We start from the raw sequence: 26,970 nt of genomic DNA on the forward strand, positions 1-26,970 counted from the left end.
GCCCAATCGTGGCAGTATTTAGTTAAAATGTCAAGGTTGTTCTGGAGACCTTCTGGTGTTTTAGATAGAATTAGCAAGTCGTCTGCATACAGTAAATATTTGACTTCTGTGTGGAATAATTGTAGTCCTGGACTGTTTGATTGGTCCAGTAGATCTGCCAGTTCATTGATATATATGTTAAATAAAGTCGGGTTGAGGCTGTCTCACTGTCTCACTCCTCGCTGTTGAGAGAAATAGTCTGTCCTTTGCTGTCCAATTTTTACTGCACATTTATTTTGTGTTTTTAATATTTTATAAAACAATCCATTATGCCAAATGGAGTCAAATGCCTTCTTAAAATCTATGAAGCATGCAAATATTTTTCCTTCTTTCTTTTGGTGTACATGTTCATTTATTAACGTGTGTAGTGTGTGAATATGGTCAGTGGTTCGATGTTTAGGGAGGAAGCCAATTTGAGATTTGCTGATGATGTTGTGCTGCTTTAAGAAAGATGAAATCCGAGAGTTGATTATTGAGCAAAATACTTTTCCCAAATGACTGGTTACACAGATCCCTCTGTAGTTATTAGGATCTGTTTTGTCTCCACTTTTAAAGACAGGAGAGATGAGTCCTGTGTTCCAGACCTCTGGAAAAACGCCTGAACTCAAAATCAAGTAAAAAAGTTTGAGTAATGCTATCTGAAATTCAGGAGAGCTGTTTTTAAGCATCTCATTTTTTATGTTGTCAGGGCCACAGGATTTCTTACATTTGAGGGATTTCAGTTTTCCACCAAGTTCTTGTTGGGTTATTGGATAATCTAGTGGATTTTGGTTGTTTTTGATACATGATTCAAGGGCATTCAATTTTTCAAGAACTGTTAATTGGTTGGGATTTTTCAGAGGGTCAGTTTGATAGAGCTTCTCAAAATAATCTTTCCAAATTTGACCATCTTGTTTTGCTATTTCTTTCTTTCTTTCTTTCTTTCTTTCTTTCTTTCTTTCTTTCTCTCCATCTCTCTCTCGCTCTCTCTCCCCATCTCTCTCTCCATCGCGTTCTCTCTTTCTCTCTCTCTCTCCATCTCTTTCTTTCTTTCTCTCTCTCTCTCTCCATCTCTCTCTCGCTCTCTCTCCCCATCTCGTTCTCTCTTTCTCTCTCTCTCTCATCTCTTTCTTTCTTTCTTTCTCTCTCTCTCCATCTCTTTCTTTCTTTCTCTCTCTCTCTCTCCATCTCTTTCCCCCTCTCTCTCTCTCTCTCTCCATCTCTTTCTTTCTCTCTCTCTCTCTCTCTCCATCTCTTTCTTTCTTTCTCTCTCTCTCTCTCTCCATCTCTTTCTTTCTCTCTCTCTCTCTCCATCTCGTTCTCTCTCTCTCTCTCTCTCTCCATCTCTTTCTCTCTTTCTCTCTCTCTCCCTCTCTTTCTTTCTTTCTCTCTCTCTCTCTCCATCTCGTTCTCTCTTTCTCTCTCTCTCTCCATCGCTTTGTTTTTTAAGGACCCCAAATGTGTAACTGAAATTATTTAAATCAAATAATTATTTAAATCATTTTGTATCAATAATATCAAATCAACAGCATCATAAAATCTACTTAGAATTGAATATTTTGACTACATAATTATTATATTTATATTTAGACACATCTATCATGTATTTGAGATAGAAGTCTTTTGTAACATTATAAACACGTTTTATCAATTTATAACATTTTATAATATATTCTTAATCTTGACCTAAACATAACAATGAATCATTAATAATTAATTATTATAGTAACCATTATTTGCTTGCTTATATTGATACATCTAATCTAATTATCACCACGTAAAACAAGCAAGTATCAAAAAATGAATGAACTTTTTGGCATTCTCAGGAGATGTTCACATTCCTCTGTGTTTTTTAGGGTGAAGTGTGTAAAATCGGTATTAGCATCACTAGCATCACCAAACAGACAATAATTATAATCTTAACAGAGAATAAATTAAACAAACAAAAATATAGCAATGTAAATAAATTATCACGTATATTCAGCACAGTTGAAAATGAATTTAAAAACATCTTCCTTTGTGGTGCATCTAGCTATTTTTGTCTGTCGGTGTGACCTTTGACCCTCTGTCTGAGACGGACTGCAGTGACTGTGCTGCGGCGCTGATTCAGTCTGGAGTCACTGCACTGCTGCAGTTCAATTAGCAATAAAACCCGCTCTCGCTCTCTCTCTCTCTCAAGTTATGGGTCTGTGCCAGGAGGTTAAAACAACTGTGACACTGCAGAAGTGCTTGAAGAGAGACAGAGCGAGCGAGTGTGTCGCTCAGAGCTGCTATCCCAGTGTGTGTGTTCAGTTCTGTGTTCATTATAGTTTCTAGTCGGATGTGGGATATTCCCGCTGTCCTGAAGTGATCCAATACTCATTCAAAGGAACAACATTTCAATGCTAGCATTTGTTCAGCACATGCATGGTACAGCGTTTTATGCATATCAGTCTACATAAAAATTTGCAACAGATTTATTTATCATGACATGCAATATTGGAACTGTCAAAATGATGCAATTATTTGCCTAATAGTAGTTTGTTTATTATTGCATTAGATCATACATCAATATCACATCGAAATCAAAGGCTGATTTCAAGTCTGGCCCAAATAATCGAGTTGAGCACACATGAACGCCATCATAAAATTATAAATGCTATTAGGATTTTCTATCAGTTTAATGTTAAAAGTCACTATAAGTCAGTTATTTGTGTTTGACTCCCCCTGAAGAGTGAAACACTGACGCTCTCCAAACATTTGAATTCCTAATCAAAAAGTGGGTAGTAACTTTATTGCTATTCTTTTGCAGTACAGAAAATGCATTAGTTAAACATTCTAATACATATAATGCATATTTTATGCATAATTCTTAAAAAAATTCCATGCATAAATAATGTAAACTTCATATGACCAATGCAAATTGATCTTTAATTGACTCTGATTGTGAGTGTTCCTGACTGAAATCCTGAGCTTCCCAAGGATAATCATTAAAGCATTTAGGTTCATGTACATTCATCCCAACAGAATTTAAAGACAGCAAATGCTCAATTTGAGTGCTCTGACATGTCAGATTCTGGCTCTGCATTTTATTTTGGCCCTTAATTTTACTTTGCATTTTACTTTTTTTTTGCCCTTAATGGTGCAGAAACGACATGCTTCACCTTTAAGGCGAGAAACTACAGGAAAAGCCTTTTTTTCATACACTGTTCAATTTTGAGATTTTTGTTCAAGTTTCAGTAATTTTGTTGTTTTTGTCATTTTATAAATATTCCGTTATGTCTGTTTAGTTTTTATTAATTTTTATGTATTTTAGTTTATTTGGTTTTAATTATTTTAGTACTTGAAAATGTGAAAATATGAAAATGTGTGCCTTGGCAACAAGCTGAATTAAAATAAGTTTAAGTTCTATATTTGATTTTATTTCACTTAACGTCTATTTCATTTCAATTAAGGAAAATGCTTTTTTACGGTTTAGTTAACTATAATAATCCTGCTTTAAATGTATGCAAATGAGTGCGTATTTAATTAGATAATGCCTCATTTGCATACTTACACATAACATTTCAGAACATGTTTATCTTAATGTACTGTGATTAATCAGCTGGGTAAGTATGGTGCTATCTATTAGTTATGTTTTTACTCTATTCTCTCGTCTTTAGGATGCTCTGACTGACCTTTCCCACACGTCATCGCTGATCGTTCCTCACGGAGCAGTTAATTAACCCGCAGTCATTAGCTCAGTAAAGGAAAGCAGAAGACGGATGGACTATGAACTCACCCGAAGCCCGAGAGCATCCTGCAGAAGAGGAAGGTGCTGTAGCCCTGAACGAAGGACGACAGGAAGGCGAAGAAGCCGTTGACTGACATACACACCAGCAGACACTGCCGTCGGCCCACCTTATCTGACAGACCGCCCCAGAAGAACGCGCCCACCATCATTCCCAGATACACCACACTGCCTGCACACACACAAATACTGTGAGCTCAACAAACTGCTTTTCATTTTACTTCACACACACACACACAGGTTTGTTTTTATGGTTTATGGGGACTCTCCATGGGCGTCATGGTTTTTATATTGTACAGACCTTATATTCTATTGCCCTACACCAAACCTACCCCTAAACCTACCCCTCACAGGAGACTTTCTGGATTTTTAGATTTTCAAAAAAACTCATTCTGAATTATTTATAAGCCTTTTGAATTACGGGGACACTGAAAATGTCCTCATAAATCACCTTCTCGCTGTAATACCTATGTCATACCCATGTTATTATACAAATTTGTGTCCTCATAAACCACATAAACATGCACACACACACACACATGTGAAATGTGTGAAACAGCACATAGAGTCAGAATGTCAGGGTTACTTGTAGTGAACTAAAACTAAAATTAAAATCATAAAAAATACATTTTTGTTACTTGATATAACAAACATTAATTTAAATAAAATACAATAGGAAAACCTTTTTATTTCAGCAAGTTGCCAAGGCAACATTTCGCATTTTCATCCTGTTTAACTTTTATGTAGGCTACTAAAATAACTAAAACTAAAACAAAAATTAATAAAAACATATAGACACGTACAGTATATATATATATATATATATATATTAAAAATGACAAAAACACAAAATAAAATGATCAAAACTTAAACTGTTGAAATGTAACTGTTTAAAAATAAAAAAAAATATTAATAAAAACTATAATAGTATCTCAATAATATTAAAATAACACTGTTATGTTTGTATCGGATTTTTATATTTAAGAGACCATTCACTTGATTTACATGTTTAACAATGAACTTAAACTGTGATGTTAAAAAGACATTAAAACATGAGAAAAACAATAAATAAATAAGATTTGTCAGAGTCTTCTCATTTGTTTTGTTTAAGCATCATTCTTTGTCCAGCGTTGTTTTAGTATTATTTTTATACTGTTTTAGTATTTATTAATACTTTTAATTAGCTTAATTTTTATACCATAATTTTTTACACTAGCTTTTTTCTTTTGCTGTTTATTTCTATTTAACTATTAAATTAAATTTAAAAATGAAAAATTTTAGTTTTAGAAATTTTAGCACTTACAATTAAACTTGCTCATTTCAGTTAGCTGCCAATAATACATTTATATTAAACATTTATAATCTTCTACGTTTTTTTAAGTTTTTCATCTATCTATATTTATTAATAATAATAATTGTATTTAGCTTTTATTTTAATACTTTTAATTTGTTTTAGTATTTTTTTTTGCTCGTCAGCTTTTGTTAGTTATTTCTATTTAGCTTTGCTTTATTTTAATTTTAGTTTTAGTCATTTTAGTACTTTAAATTTACTTATTTCAGTTAGTTGCCAATAATACAGCATTCCTGAATTTCTAACAGTTTTTTAAAGTTTATGTTTTTCCATCTAATATTTATATTTTGTTTTATTTCAGCTTCATTTCAATTGAAAAATTATTTTATGAATTGTCTCAGATGTTTCTCATGCAATTCCTTTGACTGGATGACAGCTCACTTTTATCACTTTTTATTTCTTCAGTGTATAGAACTCTTTAAAGAATTTGAAGACGGTTTGAGATGTTGTTGAGATCTAATGTGAGATAACGGAGTATTTTTCTCATCTCTCACAGCAAGTCTTCATTTAACCTCACTGATGTTTAGGAGAACATTTGAGATTTCTGGAGATCCTATGTAGTCATATGGTGACTGTAATATTGGCAGCTATTGTTTATTGATCAGTATTGATTGTAATGGAAAGCTGAGCTGTTCAATAACGGACTGTGACATAAATAACACACACTGCTGTTATTAGTTTTATTGATTGGTTTCCATCATCACAAACCACAGTCCACTGGTACATTTAAAGGGACAGTTCACCTAAAAATGTCAACACATTTTTTGAAGAACATTACCATTATCTAAATATCTAAAAGGTTTTATATTGAGGTCAATATAAATGGAAAAACTCATGTAGAAATTAATTTTGAAACAAATTTCACTCAGAAACTGCTAGTAAGTTTCATAAATAATTACAAAGAAACAGCAACATTAATAACTGCGAAATTTTAGAGTCTAAAATGGTATAATAATACAATAATATTTGTTTTATTTACACTATAAAAAAGAATATGTATGATGTTGCAAATAAAAGAAAGATTATTGGAGTACATTTTACAAGAAAATACCATTTTACTTTAAAATTTCACATTTAATTCAGTGTCACTTGTCATTTCTTTGTATTTATTCATAAAATTCACAAGCAATTTTTGAGTGAAAATTCTTTCCACAATTATTTTTCAGTGTACAACTTCATTAATACACAAAATCATTTTTGCAGTGTATGTTCTTTTGTGTTTCGCAGAAAAACTACAGTCATACTTGTTTTGAACGGCAGGAGGGTGAGAAAACTCTTTATTTTGGTAAACTGTTCCTTTAAGAAGAAAGATTAGCCAAAAAATGAAAACTCATTTGTTCATCATCAGTTATTGTTACTCCTGACGACGTAAATAAGAACTAAAGATGACCTACACGTTACTCCAGATGTGCAATGCTTCAACAGAAATAATAACAGGTGCATTTCACTCATTGTTTCTTTGTGAGTTAAAGGGTTCATATGATGCTGCTAAAAAGAACATTACTTTGTGTATTTGGTGTAATGAAATATGTTTATGCGGTTTAAAGTTCAAAGAACACATTATTTTCCACATACTGTACATTATTGTTGCACCAAGAGCTTGTAACACTCCAAAGAGAAAGGAAAAATTGAAATCGCATTATATGACCCCTTTAAGAAAGACTGACTCATCTACACTAATTCAGACACACACAAATATGCATGCAATAAATCCAGTCCTGTCCGCTCACTCAAGATATGGTAATGAAAGCGCTGATTTATGTGGTAGAGTGTAAGTGAAGCCCATCTGATGAGCAGAAGCTGGACCAGTGGAAACCTGAGCGTCGTCTCTTTCTATCTCTGTGTTTGCCGTTCTCTCTGTGAGTGTGTGTTATCTTCCTGTGCAGACGTGACGGGATGCCCCGCTCATCTATTACTGTCTGACAGCACTGAATACTGCGGCTCGCTAACACTAACACAGACCTGTGTGCTACGATCAGCGAAAGAGCTGCTTTCAGAGACACACATTCACAGTATTACAGTCACTCTGCACACACACACACACACACACACTCTCTCTCACACCCAACATATTGAAGTACTAATATCTGTTTTGAACCATTGTAATGCACTGATAACCACCAAAAACTGGTGGTGATGAGTAAGTCACATGATGAACCAAAGCCCATCACAAACAGCTTTTCTATGAGATGAGGAGGGCAATACTTATAAATAGAAAGTGCACAGTGTCATTCACACTAAACCAAAAAAACACTAAACACCATCATGGTGACACACACTATACTGAAATAATGCAATAAACATTGATTTAACAACATTAGATGTAAGATTAAACCCTAATGTACACAACTGATTAGAAAAAACTAAGAAGAAACATGTTATTTCAACAACAAAAAAAACATCAAATATGAAGTGTCATGCAGGGAATTCTGGGAGTGTCCGAGCGTTTTAATATGCTTTCCTACCTGCCTGTAAACATAAGTATTTGCATACCTCTGCGCACCCGGTTCGCGCAGACAGGATACGTCATCAGCGTGTTCACGCACACTGTGCAGACAGAGCGAGAATGGCAGACAAACATCAACAACCCGATCTTCCTTGCTGGAATTGTAGTACTTTTCTCACCGGTGAATGACACATAATGTAGGCAGCCCAGCGGTTAATCCAGTCCTTGCACCAACTCATTAGAAGTGAGCTATGTGCATGAACTGTGTTCCGATCGATATGATCCCTACACAGTGTTCATTGCTCCCTACTCCCTGAGCAGGGGAAATCCGTTGAAGTTTACTTCACTTCAGAACATGGGCTGGAATTGGGAACCGCTGATGTAGCCTATTGTAGTAATGTTGTCTCTGGTATTCTGGTCTGTGAGCGTATAAGCGTTCAGGGGCCGTGGCTTTGGACGGCGATTGCAAGAAGGGTGGGACGTTCGCTTTCAGTGCTATCAGGCTAAAGTTAGCATTTTCCAAGATCTCCTACTGCACCTTTAATTCAAGTGATGAAGGATTTTGAAAGTCTGACAGTATCAGTGTTGAGCACTACTGTAAGGTTAACCCTGCATGGTGTAAATGTTTGAAAATGATTAACAGTTGAAAACATTCATTAGAAATTTTGAAAAGTAATCAAAAAGTAACCAGTTACATTACTTTAATAAAGTAATTGAAAAAGTTACATTAGTATTACATTTTAAATATGGTAAATTGTAATATGTAACCTATTACATTTCCAAAGTAACCTTCCCAACACTGCTCTTATCTGTATGACCAAAAATTAATGTATTTTATGTTTCAGCTGTTCGATCGCGCTGGCGCCTCGCGCGCTCGCTCGCTCACACACACACACACACACACACACACACACAGACAGACAGACAACAAACACAGAATAATAAATTAATATTAAAAATAAATATTCATGTCAAAGTTTACACTGAGAAATATCTTGTAATTTCTTATTGATTATATAAATTTAGAAAATATTTCTCTAACTTGACATTGAACTTTTTGATTAAAATACAAGTTCTATTAAAATAGTTCTATTTCTTATATATATATATATATATAGAATCTGTCATTTTAGATCCCGCTTCAGCTGATCAAACGGCCAGAGGCTCTTTAAAGAATCAACACATATAAGCTCAAATATGATACTTTAGCTTTAGCTTATTACATGTGCATATTTTATAATATCATACACAGAATGTTCCAAAATGGTGCAGAAATCACTGAAAATCTATTTTTCCTTCATATTTTCTTTTGGTTGTACAGCTGTGCCGTCTTCCCCTCCTTCGCTGCGTAATCTTTCTTCTCATGTGTGATTATGGTAGTGAATTGAATCTACATGTCAAAGCTCTTATTATTAATTTCCCAGCATTCAGTGAGAGTAATAAGCTCCTGCGGCGTGAACTTTCCTTTTCTCTCGTTCCCTCTCTCCGACTGAATTCAGTTCAGAGAATTGCCTGTAATTCCCCCGATCCATCAGAAAATCCCTGCGGAAACCCGCGCGAGCAACAACCAGAGCGAGACGGACGGCTCCAAACATGGGAATATGGAAAACAGGGACTGGAAAACGTTTGGAAATCTTCAGAAAAGTCATGGGTCTAAAATACACATGATAAGGTCAATGTGTGTGTTTAATGGGTAAGATTTACAGAGATTGATCTACATAACTGTATGTTAAAGAGTAAATACGGTCTGATTGGCTCGACCAATCAGAGTGCAGGACAGGACGAGTGTGGGCGTGCCGGACGTCCTGTATGTTTTAATTACAGACGCTCCGGACAGATAAAGACTAATCAAGCATGATTACACAAAACACACACGCATGCGCACATACACACACACACACACACACACACACACAGACACACACACTCAAACCCACATGCACATGCACACACACACACGCACGCACGCACACACACACACGAACACACACACACACACCCACACACACGAACACACACACACGAACAAAAAAAAAAAAAAAGGTTTCAAGCCAAGAAACTGCCGAGGATCCTGGAGAATACTTATGGTTAATTGTAATCAATGATATTTGAACTAAAAATAAACATTAAAATCATTTTATATATATATTTCAGAAATCATTCTAATATGCTGATTTACTGCTCAAGAAACATTTCTGATTATTATCAATGTTAAAAACAGTTGAGCTGCTTCACATTTTTTTGTGGAAACTGTGATACATTTTATTTTTCAGGATTCACAGATGAATAGAAAGCTCAAAAGAACAGCATTTATTTTAAATAGAAATCTTTTGTAACATTATAAATGTCTTTACTGCTGCTTTTGATCAATTTAATGTATCCGTGTTGAATAAAAGTATTAATTTCTTGCATTTAATATATACAACACACACACACAGCTTGATCTGTACAACATCTGATGTTGCTGATACTGCAGTATGAGAGAGAGAGAGAGAGAGGGAGCAGTAAAGCGTGAAATCAGAAAGTGTCAGGCATATTACAGACGCCTCTCAAGGGTCTTTTCAGCAGAAGAGTGTCTCACCTCTCAGAGTTCATTCTGCTCATCTCTCTATCTGTCCAACACACGAGCAAACGACCGCGCTAAATCACCCACAGCACATGCGCTGCATCCTTCTCTCTTTCATTCCTTCTTTCTGTAATATACACTATTCCTAAAAACAATGTCTGAACCCTCTGGTGCTCTATGGTCATTTCTGACTGAAAAATTTTGCTTTTTTTTAAATGTTTTACTTCATCGGAATGGTACGAAACTTGGTAAAGGTTTTGGCACTTGTTATGTGCACACACACACACACACACACACACACACAAAATAAATAAATAAATCATGGACATGGGTTAAATGGTCCTGAAAAATAATTGTCACATTTGTATCGTTCATAATCAAGTCAAAAATAACTGCATTGTAAACGAATGGGAAACAACGTTCATCTAGTGGAAACGTTTGGTACTGCGCACAAACTAAATCTGGCTGAACGCTCATTTTTAGTGATATTAACCTCCAATTTAGAACACAACTTGTTTTATTTTTTGCATTTTTCATAATAATAAACGTACACTTCTATAATTTCTATAAGGCTGCATTTATTTAGCAAAATACAGTAAAAATGAAGTATTGTTAACATTTTAAATACCTGTTTTCTATGTGAATATGTAGTAAAGTGTAATGTAAATGCAGTGTATATTTCTTCCTGAAATCAAATTTTTTTTTAGATATCAACCTCAAATTTGGAACACAAATTGTTCAGATTTACGGCTTTCATTTTCTTGAAGTTTTAGAGTAAAATGTTTAGAAAAATATATAGTTTATATAAAATTTTACATTTTTCTATTTTTTAACCTTTTTTCGTAATAATAAACGTAAACTTCTATAACTATTTTTAGTTTCACCTTTTAAACTTTTTTTTAATTTCAACAATAATCCCTTACGAATATTAACCATGGTAATACTACATATAAATACAACCATAGTTTAACCATGCTGTTTGCAGTAAAACTGTGGTAATTCAAATACTAATCAAGAAGTCAAAAAAACAATGGTTACTACACTTTTACTACAATAAAGCTATGGTTAATTTTCGTAAGAGACGCGCAAGTGTTTTCTTTAAAAAGAGACCAAACTCTGTGCTCCAAAGCATTCAAGATTCACCACAGTTTCTAAAGAAATTTCATTTTTAGGTCTATGCTTAAAAAGTGTAATAAACGGATCATCACTGTTCCATAAATATAATTTAGTACCATAAAATCCCCTAAAAATCTAAATGATTAAATAAAGAAACATTATCAAACTAAAATACAGTACATTAATTTAATTGAAAAAAAAATCTGTCATTTTTGACCACGACACAAACAACACCAAGGGTTAATAAAAGTCAGTATGATCTCTTCACCAAGTGTGTGTTTCACGGTCAAATTACATAACATGTACACTCGATGGCATCTGTGACTGACATCTCTTTATCCGGGACTACAGAATATCTCCATCCGCTCCGCCTGCGGTCTAATTGATCGATCAGAGTTATTGATCCGACCACAGGCTGACTGTGTGTGCTTTACAGGATTGTGTTAAGTTCCTGTTGCTAATGCACGTGTGTGTGTCTGTGAGTGTGTGTGTGTGAGAGTGTGTGTGTGTGAGAGAGTGTGTGTGTGTGTGTGTGTGTGTGTGTGTGAGAGTGTGTGTGTGTGTGTGTGTGTGTGTGAGAGTGTGTGTGTGTGTGTGTGTGTGTGTGAGAGTGTGTGTGTGTGTGTGTGTGTGTGTGAGAGTGTGTGTGTGTGTGTGTGTGTGTGTGAGAGTGTGTGTGTGTGTGTGTGTGTGTGTGAGAGTGTGTGTGTGTGTGTGTGTGTGTGTGAGAGTGTGTGTGTGTGTGTGTGTGTGTGTGAGAGTGTGTGTGTGTGTGTGTGTGTGTGTGAGAGTGTGTGTGTGTGTGTGTGTGTGTGTGAGAGTGTGTGTGTGTGTGTGTGTGTGTGTGAGAGTGTGTGTGTGTGTGTGTGTGTGTGTGAGAGTGTGTGTGTGTGTGTGTGTGTGTGAGAGAGTGTGTGTGTGTGTGTGTGTGTGTGTGTGTGTGGGAGAGTGTGTGTCTGTGTGTGTGTGTGTGTGTGTGTGTGTGTGTGTGTGTTGGCCTTTATCGTTGCAGTGTCATTAGGAGGAAAGAGTCGTCCTGTACGATGGGCACAAAGAGGACAGGAGGAGGAAAAGAGCGGCTGATTACAGAGCGAGAGGGTAAATAAAGCAGCTTTACTGCAGGGGAAGAAGAAGAGCAGAATGGAGGAAGAAAGATAAGAGATAATGGAAGCTCTGCGGCAGGCGGACAAATGAAAAGCATCTCGCTGTGGCTGAGGAGTCGTTTCTGATCCGCGCTGTTCATTACCTGCTGCTGAAGCTACAACTAACCTCCAGACATGGCACACTACTTACAGAAACCACACGCTTGATTTAATCTGTCCTTTTCAGCTTTTAATGAAACGTTAAACGTATGTGTAGTTACTTCTCTCAACTCAAATGTTTTTCACTGGGATCCATTCTTCACAAACAATAAAAGTAATCCTGCTTTTAGAATTTGGTAAGAAATATATGACTAATTAATTCACCTAAAATGAGATTTGAATAATTCAATATTTGCAAAAAACATTTATCACTAAAAAAAAGAAATATTATATAATAAATATTAGATAACTATAAAAATATTGAATGATTAAATGCAATGTAATAGGAAAGGACTGTTCACATTAAATAAAAAGTAAATTTATTTATTTAAAATATTTGTAATATTAGCAAAAATTTTTTTTTAAATATTTTATATATACATATATAAAGTATATATTAAACATGATATATTATAGAATTAATAATAAATAACTACTATAAATATTGAATCAAATAGACATACAAGTATATTTATAGTCAACATTACTATTGATTTATTTCTGTTTTTTTCACCATGATAAATGTGATGCTGCTTTAGAATTTATCATAAAATATGTAATTAAATAATCCACTTAAATTTTAATTTAAATTATATGCATTATTCAATATTTGTACCAGTAGCTATAAAACGTATCGAATAACTAAATAGTAAATATTATTTACAAACATTACATATTATACAGTACATATTAAAACAACTATAAAACCTACCAGTATATTTATAGTCGACATTACTTCTGATATATTTTCCTCTTTTCTTTTTTAAACCATGATAACTTGTAAAATTGGGTAAATAATTCACTCAAAAACATTTTTAATTATTTGATTTATTCAATATTTATAATAGCAGCAATAAAATGTACTGTCATTGTTAAATAAATATTAAATATTATTTATAAACATTAAATATATAATAACTACTGAAAAACATTTAAAAATATTGAATGAAATGGACCTGCAAGTATATTTATAGTCAGCATTACTCTTGTTTTTTGTTGTTTGTTTTTTACCATGATTCTGCTACTGTACAATATATTCTGGGCTTGCCATATCAATGCAGGATATGTGCAATTCTCCCTTAACTTTAAACAAAAAATGAGGAAGCATCATTTTCCTGCTAACAGTTCTTAAGTCAGTAGTCTGACTAAGATGTTGACTAGATAGGCAGCTCTGTGGGATTTGAAACAAAGCCTGTGTGTGAATGATAAGAGCACATGAGAGTTAATCAAGTCTAAGTGTAGAATATTGATCTGCATCTGCATGAACCAATCATAAAGAAAGAGATTATAAAGCAGGAGGATTAACAGCTACGCTTAGTCAAATAACTCAATATGCATCAAATGAACATGCAAATGCATTACATTGTTTGATGAAATCAAGAAATGAGCTCTGCATTGCTGAACAACACCAAGAATCATAAAATATCTGTTTCAGCATATATCCTACACGGACCTGATGCAACAAGTTCCCAGTGACCAGTCCTTTTTCTGTCCTCGTTGAAAGACAAATGCTGCAAGATGCAACACAATCACAGCCAATCACCACATAAATAATGACAGTGACTGCTGTCATCATTTGAAAAAAAAAAAACAATTGTCATATCATACACACACACAGAGAAACTCAAACATCTTCACCGCAACCCATCAAAATAAAAGTCTGGTTTAACTTGAAGAAATTGTGGCAGAAATATATCAGTATTGAACAGCATAACGTACCTCTCAAAATAATAAATAATAAAATAATAACTTTATTTATGTTTAAATTTAAACAGTAAACGTCTGTTGTGCAGAACATTGTATAGGGCCCTAAAACTGTACTTTTTGTTAAACTTTTAATAAATTGTTGAAAAATTGTATTTTGGGAAATCAGTTAATTGGATATGCTTTTTGATTACTAGAATTGAATTTAACCATTAATCCAGAGAAGAAGAAAAAAAGGAATCAACACAGTTGAAAAACACATACATCTTGTGGCAACTACCAAAGCAACCTAAAACATGATAAAAGACCCCAGTGTTCGACTAACACTAATACTACTAATATTGTGCATTAGTAACTATCCCTTTTAAGAAGTTTATTAAAACTAAAACAACAAACCTTAATTATTATAAACACTAAACATGACAGTGTTCTGCCACAACATCCAGAGAACATCTGGAGAACGTCAGCTCTTTAATTTGATTTAAGTCTGTTATATTGTATATATGTGATCTGCATATAATAGATAAATAGAAACGTATATAAGAGACAGACTGAAAGAAACACACACACACACACTCCTCTTAAATACGCTCAAATCTACCCACACATGTGCTGCTCTACCTGCTGCCAAAACAATAAACTCATGCAGACCCAGAGAGATCATCGAACAATACAACGACAGTCTCTACCCACACACACACGCGCACACACACAAGCGCAAACCATCAAACAAGCACGACACAGAACGATATCGCTGGCAAACACCACCCAACCACCCACATTACACACCATATACAAGCCCTCTCACACACACACACACTCTCATTACAAGGGACATCCAGAGAACATCTGGAGAACGTCAGCTCTTTAATTTGATTTAAGTCTGTTATATTGTATATATGTGATCTGCATATAATAGATAAATAGAAACGTATATAAGAGACAGACTGAAAGAAACACACACACACACACTCCTCTTAAATACGCTCAAATCTACCCACACATGTGCTGCTCTACCTGCTGCCAAAACAATAAACTCATCCAGACCCAGAGAGATCATCGAACAATACAACGACAGTCTCTACCCACACACACACGCGCACACACACAAGCGCAAACCATCAAACAAGCACGACACAGAACGATATCGCTGGCAAACACCACCCAACCACCCACATTACACACCATATACAAGCCCTCTCACACACACACACACACTCTCATTACAAGGAAAAAACCCTCCATTACATCAAAGGGCGGAAAAAAGCAGCTTGTCGTCTTTACAGCATGTGAGTACAGACAGAAACGTGTGGGTACAAAGACAGAGATGAATAACAGAGGCTCTGCTCCAGAATCCAGTCAACTCCTACAGTCTCCAGTTTAAGATAGCTGAGGTGCTTTCAGTACAAGAAGCACTAAGATACCGTCAGCTGATTATTTTCTAACACTGTCGACATAATGTGTTATCATATGTAAAAAGTAAGAGAAATTACATGTTACAAGAATATACACTACAGTTCAAAAGTTTGGGTTTGTTGGTGCCTTTTTTTTTTTTAAATGTGTAAGAAGTCTCTTCTGCTCACTAAAGCTGTATTTATTTGATCAAATTTTTTTAAATATTATAATTTCCAATAACTGTTTTCTATGTGAATATATATTAAACTGTAATTTATTCCTGTGATCAAAGCTGAATTTTCAGCATCATTTCTCTAGTCTTCAGTGTCACATGATCCTTCAGAAATATATATACATTATACATTATATATATAATACATAGCAATCTTTTGTAAAATTATAAATGTCTTTACTGGTACTTTTGATCAATTTAATGCATCATTGTGGAATGAAAGTATTAATTTCTTTTAAAAAAGATATCAATCAACAATATCATAAAGCTATTCAGAACTGACAATTTTTATGTTTACCGTGTATTTTTATGCTTATTAAAGTAATAACTGGTTTTGAGATCAAGTGGCAACTTGACTTGGCAATAAAAAAACATTGTTAACATACAAAACTAAACGAATAAACTTACGTTTTTTAAACTGAGAGAGAGAGTGAGAGCGCGAGATAAACATTTCTGCATTTTTTTAAAATAAATTTCATAGGTCCCAAGTATTTTAATAAATTATTAAAGTTTTATGAATTTAACTGATTAGACATACTTTTTGGTAATTAAACCTTTAAAATTGAATCTAGAAAAATTACAACAGAAAGCATGAAATTTGGGAAAAAATAAAAATGGATTTCATAGGGCCCTAAAACTGTCAATTTTTGTTAAACCTTTAAGAAATTGTTCTTAAATTGTATACGTTTTGTGAAAACGGTTAATTAGACATGCTTTTGATGTCAAAATTTTTATTTAACCATTAAAATGGACTCCAGAAAACCTAAAGCAGAAAAAAACTGAATTTGGGGAAAAAGTACATGCATAATGTGGCAACTTCAAATATGTGACCCTGGACCACAAAACCAGTCATAAGGTAACATTTTTTTTAATTGAGATTTATACATCATCTGAATAAATAAGCTTTCCATTGATGTATGGTTTGTTAGGATCGGACAATATTTGGTTGAGATACGACTATTTGAAAATCTGGAATCTGAGGGTGCAAAAAAATCAAAATATTGAGAAAATCATCTTTAAAGTTGTTCAAATGAAGTTCTTAGCAATGCAAATTACTAATCAAAAATTAAGTTTTTATGTATTTATGGTAGGAAATTTATAAAATATCTTCATGGAACATGATCTTTACTTAATATCCTAATGATTTTTGGCATAAAAGAAAAATCGATCATTTTGGCCCATACAATGTATTGTTGGCTATTGCTACAAATATACCTGTGCTGCTTATGACTGATTTTGTGCTGCAGGGTCACATATGATAAAAGACGGCAACGTTCAACTAATAATTTGCAAAGGATCACAATAAACAGCTTTTTTCAAATATTGTAAAAAGAAATACTGTAGTTTAATTGCACTGACATTATTGTACCGGGTGTGTTTTCTCCTGCTTGGCAATGTGGCTTCTTTTGAACCTACTTTCATTTTTCTTACTTTCCTATGTCATAAAATGAAGTTTTCAGGGCAGACTTCTCTCATGACTCACCCAGCCACCCGGCTCCAGAGTTGGGCACACACATGTCGGTCTCAGCGCTGGGCAGCACGAAGCCCACCACGAACACCTCCACCCCGTCGGACATGAGCGCCAGGCCGAGCACCAAGAACAGCTGCCACTGGAAGCGTCCGTGTCCGCACTCCTGGATGATGAGCTCGTACTGCTGCGCCAGCTCCTCCTCATCCGCCTCTCTCTCCTTCTCCAGCTCTCGCTTGTCCTTCATCCCATCCGCCGGCGGCTGGCCACGCCCATCCATGACCCCGCCCCCTGCAGGCACGCCCTGATACTCGCCCTCGTAGATCTCGTCCTCGTCGTCGTGGCCCTCGGTGGCGTCGCTGGATCCCTCGTCATCCTCCCGCTGAGCATGGCCATCCTGATAATAGTAACGGTCTTCGTCACCGCCCTCGTCTTCGTCGTTTTCGAAGCGGCTGTAGCTGCGGCTGGAGTATTCGTTCGAAGCGTGGTCCACCACTTTGTTGACCTTCTTGACGGCGTGGCGCTTCGCCTCCTTGGCGATGTCGCGAGCGCCTTTGACCAGAGACGTCTTGTCTCTGTAGGGGTCCTCCATCTGTGCAGAGTTTAGCTGTTTGGTGAGTCCAGCACTCAGGAATCAAACGTGTGTTTTAGAGGATGAGATCAACGGCTCGAGTGCTTTGGAGACGGACAGCAGTGGACAGGAAATGTGTGTGATGTGTGTGGTTCCTTCTGACAGACAGCTTCATTCACTCAGAGGAGAAGGAATCTATGGGAAGAAGAAACAGAGTCATATTTTCATTCTCTACAGCACGCACAGACTATAAGCGTATATATATATATATATACTGACTCCAAGCTTTTGAATGGTATAGTGTATAATATTATTTTTATTTCAGCTTTTTATTTCAGATAAATGCTGATCTTTCGATCTTTCTATTCATCAAAGAATCCGGAAAGAATTTACTCAACTGTTTTAAATATTGATAATAATACTACTAATAAAATATTTCTTGAGCAGCAAATCAGCATTATTAGAATGATTTCTGAAGATCATGTGACACTGAAGACTGGAGTAATGATGCTGAAAATACAGCTTTGATCACAGAAATAAATTACATTTGAAAATATATTCAAATAGAAAGCAGTTATTTTAAATAGTAAAAGTATTTCACAATATTACTGCTTTTGCTGTATTTAGATCAAATAAATGCAGCCTTGGTGAGCAGAAGAGAATACTTTAAAAAACATTACAAATCTTACCGTTCAAAAACTTTTAACAGGTAGATATACAGTATATATATAGTTTTAGAATTAAATGTGTAAATAAAATTGTATTCTTTTTTCAATGTCTATCAATTTATCCATCTATCTATCTATCTATCTATCTATCTATCTACAGTACACACACGCGCGCGCACCATTCAAATAAAATCAAATTTAAAAAACCTCTACGTCAGATCTGAATTAGCAGGGTATTTTTGGTTTTAACTGAATAGCTGTAACAGTAAAAGTGAAAGCGTTGCAGATCTCAGGTGTTCCTGCTCATGTGCCCTGAAGAAACACAGGAGAGCCATAAATCAGACGAGCACAGCGGGTAGAGGACAGAGAGCCCAGTTTAACTGCATTCACACTGTTCACCTCCACAGGAAGAGATGTGGACATGAACAGGACAGAGTCAAAGAAAAATTAAGAAGAGACCAGCACACGCAGACTGACACTTCACACAGGTGTGTCTGGAGGATCTTCTCAGGCTCTCAAACACAGAAGAGCCCTGCTGCATTGCAGCACCATTCCTCTCTCTGGCAGAAACACACACTCATCTCATTTTATCTTTTCACATCTGAAAAATAAACACAAACACACGCTTTCTCTGAACCAAGTAAACTCAGCAAATCTCTTTGAAAATGATCAGTCGGTCTCACAGATACCAGATATACCTGAGAATGAGAAAACCAGAGAATTTGACAGAGAATATTCCATCTGTGATGAAGACGCCCACAACAATTCAATACCAGAGTAAAGTACATCAATACTATAGTACAGTCTCATCTGTCCTGTCCTTCCACCCCAAACACTTCCAGAAGGTTTGGTGCATCACACAAAGGCTCTATTCTATTCTATTCTATTCTATTCATAAGAGAATTAAGATTACAGTAAAGGTTCCATAGAACCAGAACATTCTAAATCATACAAGAACCTTTTGAAGTTCCAGAAAGAACTTTTTATTTCCTTTAGTTGTGGTGTTTTAGTCCATGAAACCAAAATGCATTAAATTCAGAAACATTAAAATCATACAGCAACTCGAGAACAATATACGGCCAAAAACAGTTCCTGACAAGAACAAGCTGAACTCAAGAATGTTTTGTGCATCTTGATTTGAGCTGACATTTGATAACCGTGGATGAATTTCAGTCTGGCCAATATGCTGATCATCATTAGAATATGATTAATATTCATTAACTCTGGCATTTGTAATCCAAATATCTGAGACACGCCTGAGAATAACTGCAGACTGAAGACTCCAATAAAAAAATAAAAAAAACATTAACAGAATTTTTTATTAATTCATTTATTATATATTTATTTATTTATGTATGTATAAGTACATTTATTCATTTATTTTATTTTTTTTAAATACTTATTTTGTTAATGAATTCTTCTGTCACCAAGATAAATTCCTTGTGAACGCAAGCATACTTGGCAATGCATCTCATTCTGATTCTGAGTATTAAAAAATGTGGAGAGACCTGATTCATCAACAATTCTTTTTTTTTTTTTTTTTTTTGAGTTGGTTCTTTTAAAATGAACCGGTTCACAGACTCTAAATGCATCAGCATAATCTTGAGTGTAATATTCAGCACAGTCATTTATTAAAACATATTTAAAATGTCAAATCACAAGGATTGGGAGCACATGAAGACATAAAACAACAAATGAATCAAAAGATCCGATTCTCAGAAATGATTCACTGTTCTAGTGGAGTCGTGCATTCGGCCTCTTTCCTGAAAAATCAGCGAAACCTTCGCCTGCCCAGATTCAGCCGAAACAAAACGAATGCTTCTCTAAGAGTTGTGTTTCACGGGTCACTGATGCTGTCGGAGAAGCCCTCATTAATCACGGAGGGGAACACACGCGCGCTTTCCCTCTCACACACTATTCAGTGTGCACTAACTTAACATGAAATACTGTCAGAAGACGTGACGTGTCAGATTTGACCTGTAACACGCAATAACAGATCAATCGATCAATCACAAATCTGGTCAAACGAAAGCAGCATTTTCATTAAAACTATAAAAAAAAACTCAAAATGGCACGTCCGGATCACTGCGGCAACAGCCAGACCTAAAAACCAGCAAAGCATGACATCATTTCCTCTTAGACCAAATAAAGGCAATCCCTGACGTAACTATAACATCATTGGAGGGCTGATGTAATCAATGCGACACCCGTTTTCCTGCATTAACCCCGATGTGAGCGCGGGAGGGGGAGGAACGGGACGCTGCAGGACGCTTTGACCCTCCGCAAACGGGGAATTGCACTAAATACAACACACACACACCTTCAACTCTAAATGACTAGTGTTCGACGATGTGTTGAAGTGAGTAATTATAAAGTTGAGCGAGGAAGGTCGCGCTGTTTTCCACTGTCCCTGATTCACCTTGAGCAAAACAGATCAGACTCAGTGGTTTGGTAAAAAACAGCTAACTTCTTACACAACTGAAGACCACACACACACACACACTGCAGTAATGTAATGATGGATAGCTGAAGGCTTCACTGGTCACTGGGACTCTCCAGCAGCTGCGAGGCTCTCTTACTGGACGCCTGCACAGATTGGATGAAGGCAATGGAGTGTGAGTGTGTGTGTGTGTATATGTGTGTGTGTGTGTGTGTGTGTGTGTGTGTCTAATGTAGACAGATTCCTACAGTTTGATCTATAACCTATGCAGTAAAAAGCATACTTGCAGACAAAAAAAAAAAAGATTTTGGTGAAGCTGCATGATGTAAGGAGTTAAAAGGTGCTGTTACATTACAGTATAGAAGATATTAAAGGCTTAAAATACTAAAAATATATGTTGATATAATGTAAATAGTTAGGTGGACTGAGTCATGTTATTTTTATTATGAATAAAACCGGGATATATTAAAAGGATTAAGAGAAATAATTTGACACTTATTAAAGAAAATTAAGAAACTGCATTCTTTGTTAAGTAAACACTTAAAAAGTTATAGTTCTGCGGATTGAGTCATAACAATAAATAATATTTTCATCCTGAATAAAACCAGGATATATAAAGTGGATAAAGAGAAAAAATATTAGATAAGGTTCCAAATAGAACAGAACATTCTTAATCATAGATTTTTAAAAGTTTAAAGAACTTTTTATTTCCTTTAATTTTGGTATTTTAAAGTCTCTGAATGCAAAACACTGATCATGAAACATCAATAATCATACAGCAGCTCAAGAACAATATACAGACTGTACAATTTATTCAAGAGGATTTTATCATTTACTGAAAAAAAATCTATATTTTGGTAAGTGACAGAATCCTGTTGGTTTAGGTGAACCTGTACACTGTAAAGAGTTCAAAGTTGCAGTTGTTGCGTTATTTATCTATCGACTATAAAACTAAAAAGTAACATGTTAATATAACCTAAAGAAGTGGAGTGAGTCACATTAAATAATATTTTTATCCTAAATAAAATCAGTCGACATTTTACTACACATTTTTCCCATTTATTTTACCACTATATATGCAGTTTGTAGAATCTCAAATTAAGTGTGACTGCATGTTATATTGTTACATTTATAAACTCATTTGACACCACACAAGACACTATTTAAGTGAAAATGAAAACCAGATTAAAATGCAGATTAAAATGGTGAAATGGCTACAACCGAAAATCTTGCTAATGGAAACATTTGCATGTTATAATAAGTCATTTGCAACTACCTAAATGTAGCACACATAGTGTATTGTGTGTAAAGTGAATGTTTGTGCTTTACTGTCAGTGGCTCAGACTACAGGTCAAAGGTCACAGCTCTGTGTGCTGGGGGACACTTTGTCTGATCCACTCCACTGATCAGCTGACACACTCATATATGAGAGTGTTTGTAAAAAAAAATATCTGATGCATCTGAAAGCAAGTCTATAACCCGGAAACACAATCTAGACTAAAAGACCAATTGATTAAATACTGACAGAGCAACTGATTTAAGTGAGTTAACTGAAGCTTTTATATAATTTTATTTATTATTATATGTAATATATAAATATTAAATTTTATTTCTTAATCATTTATTATATTTAATATACATCTATCTAAATAAATTTCATTTTATTTTTTATTACACATTTTATATTTATAGCTTTTTAATTGAATAGACTATATGACTATATATATATATATATATATATATATATATATATAAAACCCCCTGCAAAAGGTGCAGTTAAGCTATCAGATGGTTATATAGGGTATTCTGAGGAATACCGTGGTACTGAATGATTGCTATATACTGTGTATGTTTTATTGTATTTACAGTAAATAGTTCTTCAAAAGAATACCTTGGTACCATCATGTGCAAAAAAAAAACATTATATTATCATGCATTATCAGTACAATACTTTATCAAAGATACATTTTTTACAGTTACAGGACGGTGCTGTAGTTGTGTATTCAGTGCATCTTTCTTTCTCTCAGGTAGGTTGTTTCACGCACCGCAGGCTTCACCCTTTTACTACCACTTGGCGAAAAGTCATCGTCTGCGCGTGAATCGCCAGCACAACCGGGAAAAGGCATCAATCACGGTCCGGCTCTGACGCAAGCTGCGCCCCATAATGAGATTTCGCCTGTCTTGTCATTGTGCATGGGAATCAATCCCCTCCCTCTCCATTTTATCTTTCCGTCACACAGATACACATGCGCCTCCATGACTCATTTTCAGCTGGACTTCTGTCTGCTTGTGACAGTCACACAAATTTTGCTCTGTCAGGGAACAAGTTCCTAAAGTGACTCTCTTGTTCTCTTTCCACAATCCAGGACACCAACGGGAGCCCTTGAGCAACACACACACACACTCAGGTTTGTTTTTATGGTTTATGGGGACTCTCCATAGGCGTAATTGTTTTTATACTGTACAGACCGTATATTCTATTGCCCTACACCAACCATACCCCTAAACCTACCCCTTACAGGAAACTTTCTGCATTTTTAGATTTTCAAAAAAACTCATTCTGAATTATTAATAAGCCTTTTGAATTACGGGGACACTGAAAATGTCCTCATAAATCACCTTCTCGTTGTAATACCTATGTCATACCCATGTTATTATACAAATTTGTGTCCTCATAAACCACATAAACATGCACACACACACACACACACACACACACACACACACACGTCTTCTCCAGTCTCCAGAATAATGCTTGATCTTTATGGGTTTTTCAATGCTTACTGAATAAAGGAATAGTTCAAGCTCTCTCTTAACACAAAAGAATAATTTTTAAGCATGCATTTTTTTGCATGCAAAATGGCTGCTTGCACCTGTCAAGCTCCAATAAAGCGATGGACTTGTTATAAAAGTGATCCATTCAAATCTAGATACAAATCTAAGTCACTATTTACTAGTAAACTTCTCATATTGTTGTCAGTGCACGTTTGGTCTCAAGAACCAATGATGTTGTTTGAAGTCACTGACTTCACTTGTGGTCTGTTCCTTACACAAAGCTCTCAAAAGGTTTCGAAAATGAACTTTTTAAACTAATTATATGGTCTTTTGGTCCTTTACGGAGCTTGACAGATACGGACAACAATTGTTGTTATATGGGAAAAAGCTTTTCTCCTCTTCCACAGAAAAAAAAATACAGCATTCAAGCTATCTTGAACAAATATTGCAAACATATGCCTCTCAAGTACAAAATGAAATTATAATGACTCACAAATAAGACTTTTAACTTTTCTGGTGCATATAAATTTTGCAATGGTAAATTCCTGATTAAAAACTCAAATTCCATCCTACCACAGCCCTATTTAATTAGTAAAAACCTCATAAACACAAATGTATGCGTGTCTGCATGTTAATTAGTAGGCTACCCCTAATTCCCTTTGATCAAAACCAATTTTTAAATCTGACTAAACTGACATACAAGTGAGATTACATTAATTGTTTGATGCGTTTTGCATGCTTTGCATACTTTCACGTCGCGATCTTCAAGGGAAAAAAATTTATCACAAGCGAAACGCCGTAAATATAAATCAGGTTCGACACCGCTTTTAATAAGAAGCGTTCACACGGGATGCGGTCAGCTGTTTTTAATTATTAATTCATGTCCACAAGCGTAGGATTTGCGTCTTTGCGTTGCATTCGTAACACGACGTCTTACAGTATGTTAAAAATACTAACTTTTTAAAAATGCGAACGCAACAACGCGTCCGTGTGAACGTTCCCTGTACGCAGCTAAAGTTGATTTAACGCTTTAGACTCGTGCGTAAAGCTACAGAACAACTCAATCACTTACCGACTGTGCGCGAGTCCAGATTTCTGAACGCGTTAACGCGGATCTTCCTTTAGCGTTTCTCTCTCTCCTCACAATGCAGCAGCAGCAGCCGCGTCTCTCTGCAGCACTTGAAGAAAAGCTGAGAAGAAGTGATGGAGAGAGGGAGAGAGAGAGAGCATGAAATCAATAGTTGTATCGCGGGCAGCCCCGCTGAATGTGACGCGACGCGGGGCGGGGGAGCGGAATGAGCGCGTTAGGATCATAGTGAGTATATACTATGACTGTATGCGTGGATACGCACACCCCTACCCACCCATGACGCATTGCTCTTTCTCCGCGAGTCACGATTCTCTGGAGGCTCTGGGGCTTTTTCCTGCTTTTGTTGGAGTGACTCGTGTTTCAGTGTTTTTAACTTTCTGCGCACTCACGCCTCAGCGGTACAGTCAGGAAAAAAAATGCGGTACTGGGGTTCTGCACGCGACTCGTCGTGACTGAACTCCTGCCAAGAGCGAGATGGAATCTGGACCGACTCGAGAGGTTTGCGCGGAGAGGCGTGTCGAACGCGGGACGCTCGGAATGGAACTCTCCATGGTGCTGAAGAACACATAGAACACAAACAGACAGAACAAACCCCACAGATCAGATCCATATGAAACAGACACTAGAGAACTAGACAGAACCCTGTAAAACCACCTAGATCAGATTTGAACAGATCTGCTCAGAAATGCATAAAAACAGAGCCCACAGAACTATATAGATCAGATTTACACTAAATAGTCATACTAAGAACCACAGAACATCACACAGTAGCACTTAGCACAGGTCAATATAAAACAGACCCTACAGAACCACACAGATCAGATTTACACAGAATAGATCTACTCAGAACCACACAAAACCACATACATCAGATCATTGTGAAACATACCCGACAGAACAAACCCTACAGAACCACATAAATCAGATTTGCCCATAATAGATCCACAAATAAACCTTACAGAACCCAACAGATCAGATCCATATGAAACAATACAGAACCACACAGATCAGATTCAGATAAAACAGACCCCGCAGAACCACATAGATCAGATTTACACAGAATAAATCTACTCTGAACCTCATAAAACCACATAGATCAGATCCATATAAAAGACCTTCTGAAACGCATAGAACAGATCCACTCAGAACTAAACAGAACAGACCCTACAGAACCTCATAGATCAGATTTACACAAAATAGATCTACACAGAACCACATAGATCAGATGCATAAAAAACAGATCCAACAGAACAAACCCTATACAGAATCACATAAATCAGATTTGCACAAAACAGATCTACTCAGAACTAAACAGAACCACATAGATCAGCATCTCATTACACCAAATACACAAAATAATGTTCTTTTTAGCAACAATGACCCCTTTAAGGAAAATAGATCTACTCAGAACTGCACGGAACCATATAGATCAGCTCCATTTAAAACTGACTTTGTAGAATAGATCCTCTCAGAACTAGTCAGAACAAACCATACAGAACCACATAGATCAGATTTACACAGAATAGATCCACTTGGAACTACACGGACCATCAAACAGAACCACATAGATCAGATTTACACCAAATAGACCTACTCAGAAGCACACAGAACAAACCCTACAGAACCACATAGATCAGATCCATATCTAAATCATAGATCAGATTCATCTAAACAGACTCTAGAACTACACAGAACTGATCTTACAGAAGCAGAAAGACTGTAACCACACAGAACCCTAATCACTAGGACCAGGAGAATATGGAAGCAAACGTTCACGAGCGCTTCCCCTCGGACCCGTGACGTCAGCTGGGATCAGAAGCTCCAGAGTTCACAGCACTGACTCTTAACAGGAGTTCTGATGGGTTTTCAAGTCAATGTCCATTAACATCACAAAGACATAAAATGAAGACGAGAAGCATGTGTGAAATGAGTCCCCGCCTCGAGGAGGGTTTTCTGTTTTGTTTAGAGCTAAAACGGTTCCCTGGAGAGCTGTTGGGAGAGAAATCCATCTCGCATCCTATCCGGCCTCTCCACCCGCACGGAAAGAACCACCCCGAACT

At 35.9% G+C, this 26,970-nt stretch overlaps 1 protein-coding gene across 3 annotated transcripts in view; it reads right to left on the reverse strand.

The window, feature by feature from the left end:
* The window catches only part of LOC107585663 (synaptic vesicle glycoprotein 2C-like), an 86,334-nt gene that overhangs the window by 20,451 nt on the left and 38,913 nt on the right, over positions 1-26,970 (reverse strand). Inside the window, exons 1-4 of one of the 3 annotated variants that reach the window (XM_016272778.1) lie at positions 25,185-25,228; positions 24,893-25,010; positions 17,382-18,132; positions 3,779-3,959 (exon numbers count right to left, since the gene is read on the reverse strand). In XM_016272778.1, the coding sequence (XP_016128264.1) occupies positions 3,779-3,959; positions 17,382-17,958 (758 nt within the window). In that variant the 5' untranslated portion in view covers positions 17,959-18,132; positions 24,893-25,010; positions 25,185-25,228. Of the gene's footprint in view, positions 1-3,778; positions 3,960-17,381; positions 18,133-24,892; positions 25,084-25,184; positions 25,229-26,970 lie in introns of those variants that run through there. The other 2 variants (XM_016272777.1, XM_016272779.1) reach the window with 2 other exon arrangements.

This window comes from Sinocyclocheilus grahami, unplaced genomic scaffold, assembly GCF_001515645.1.
Source record: "Sinocyclocheilus grahami isolate Dianchi unplaced genomic scaffold, SAMN03320097.WGS_v1.1 scaffold73.1, whole genome shotgun sequence".
Taxonomy (NCBI): domain Eukaryota; kingdom Metazoa; phylum Chordata; class Actinopteri; order Cypriniformes; family Cyprinidae; genus Sinocyclocheilus; species Sinocyclocheilus grahami.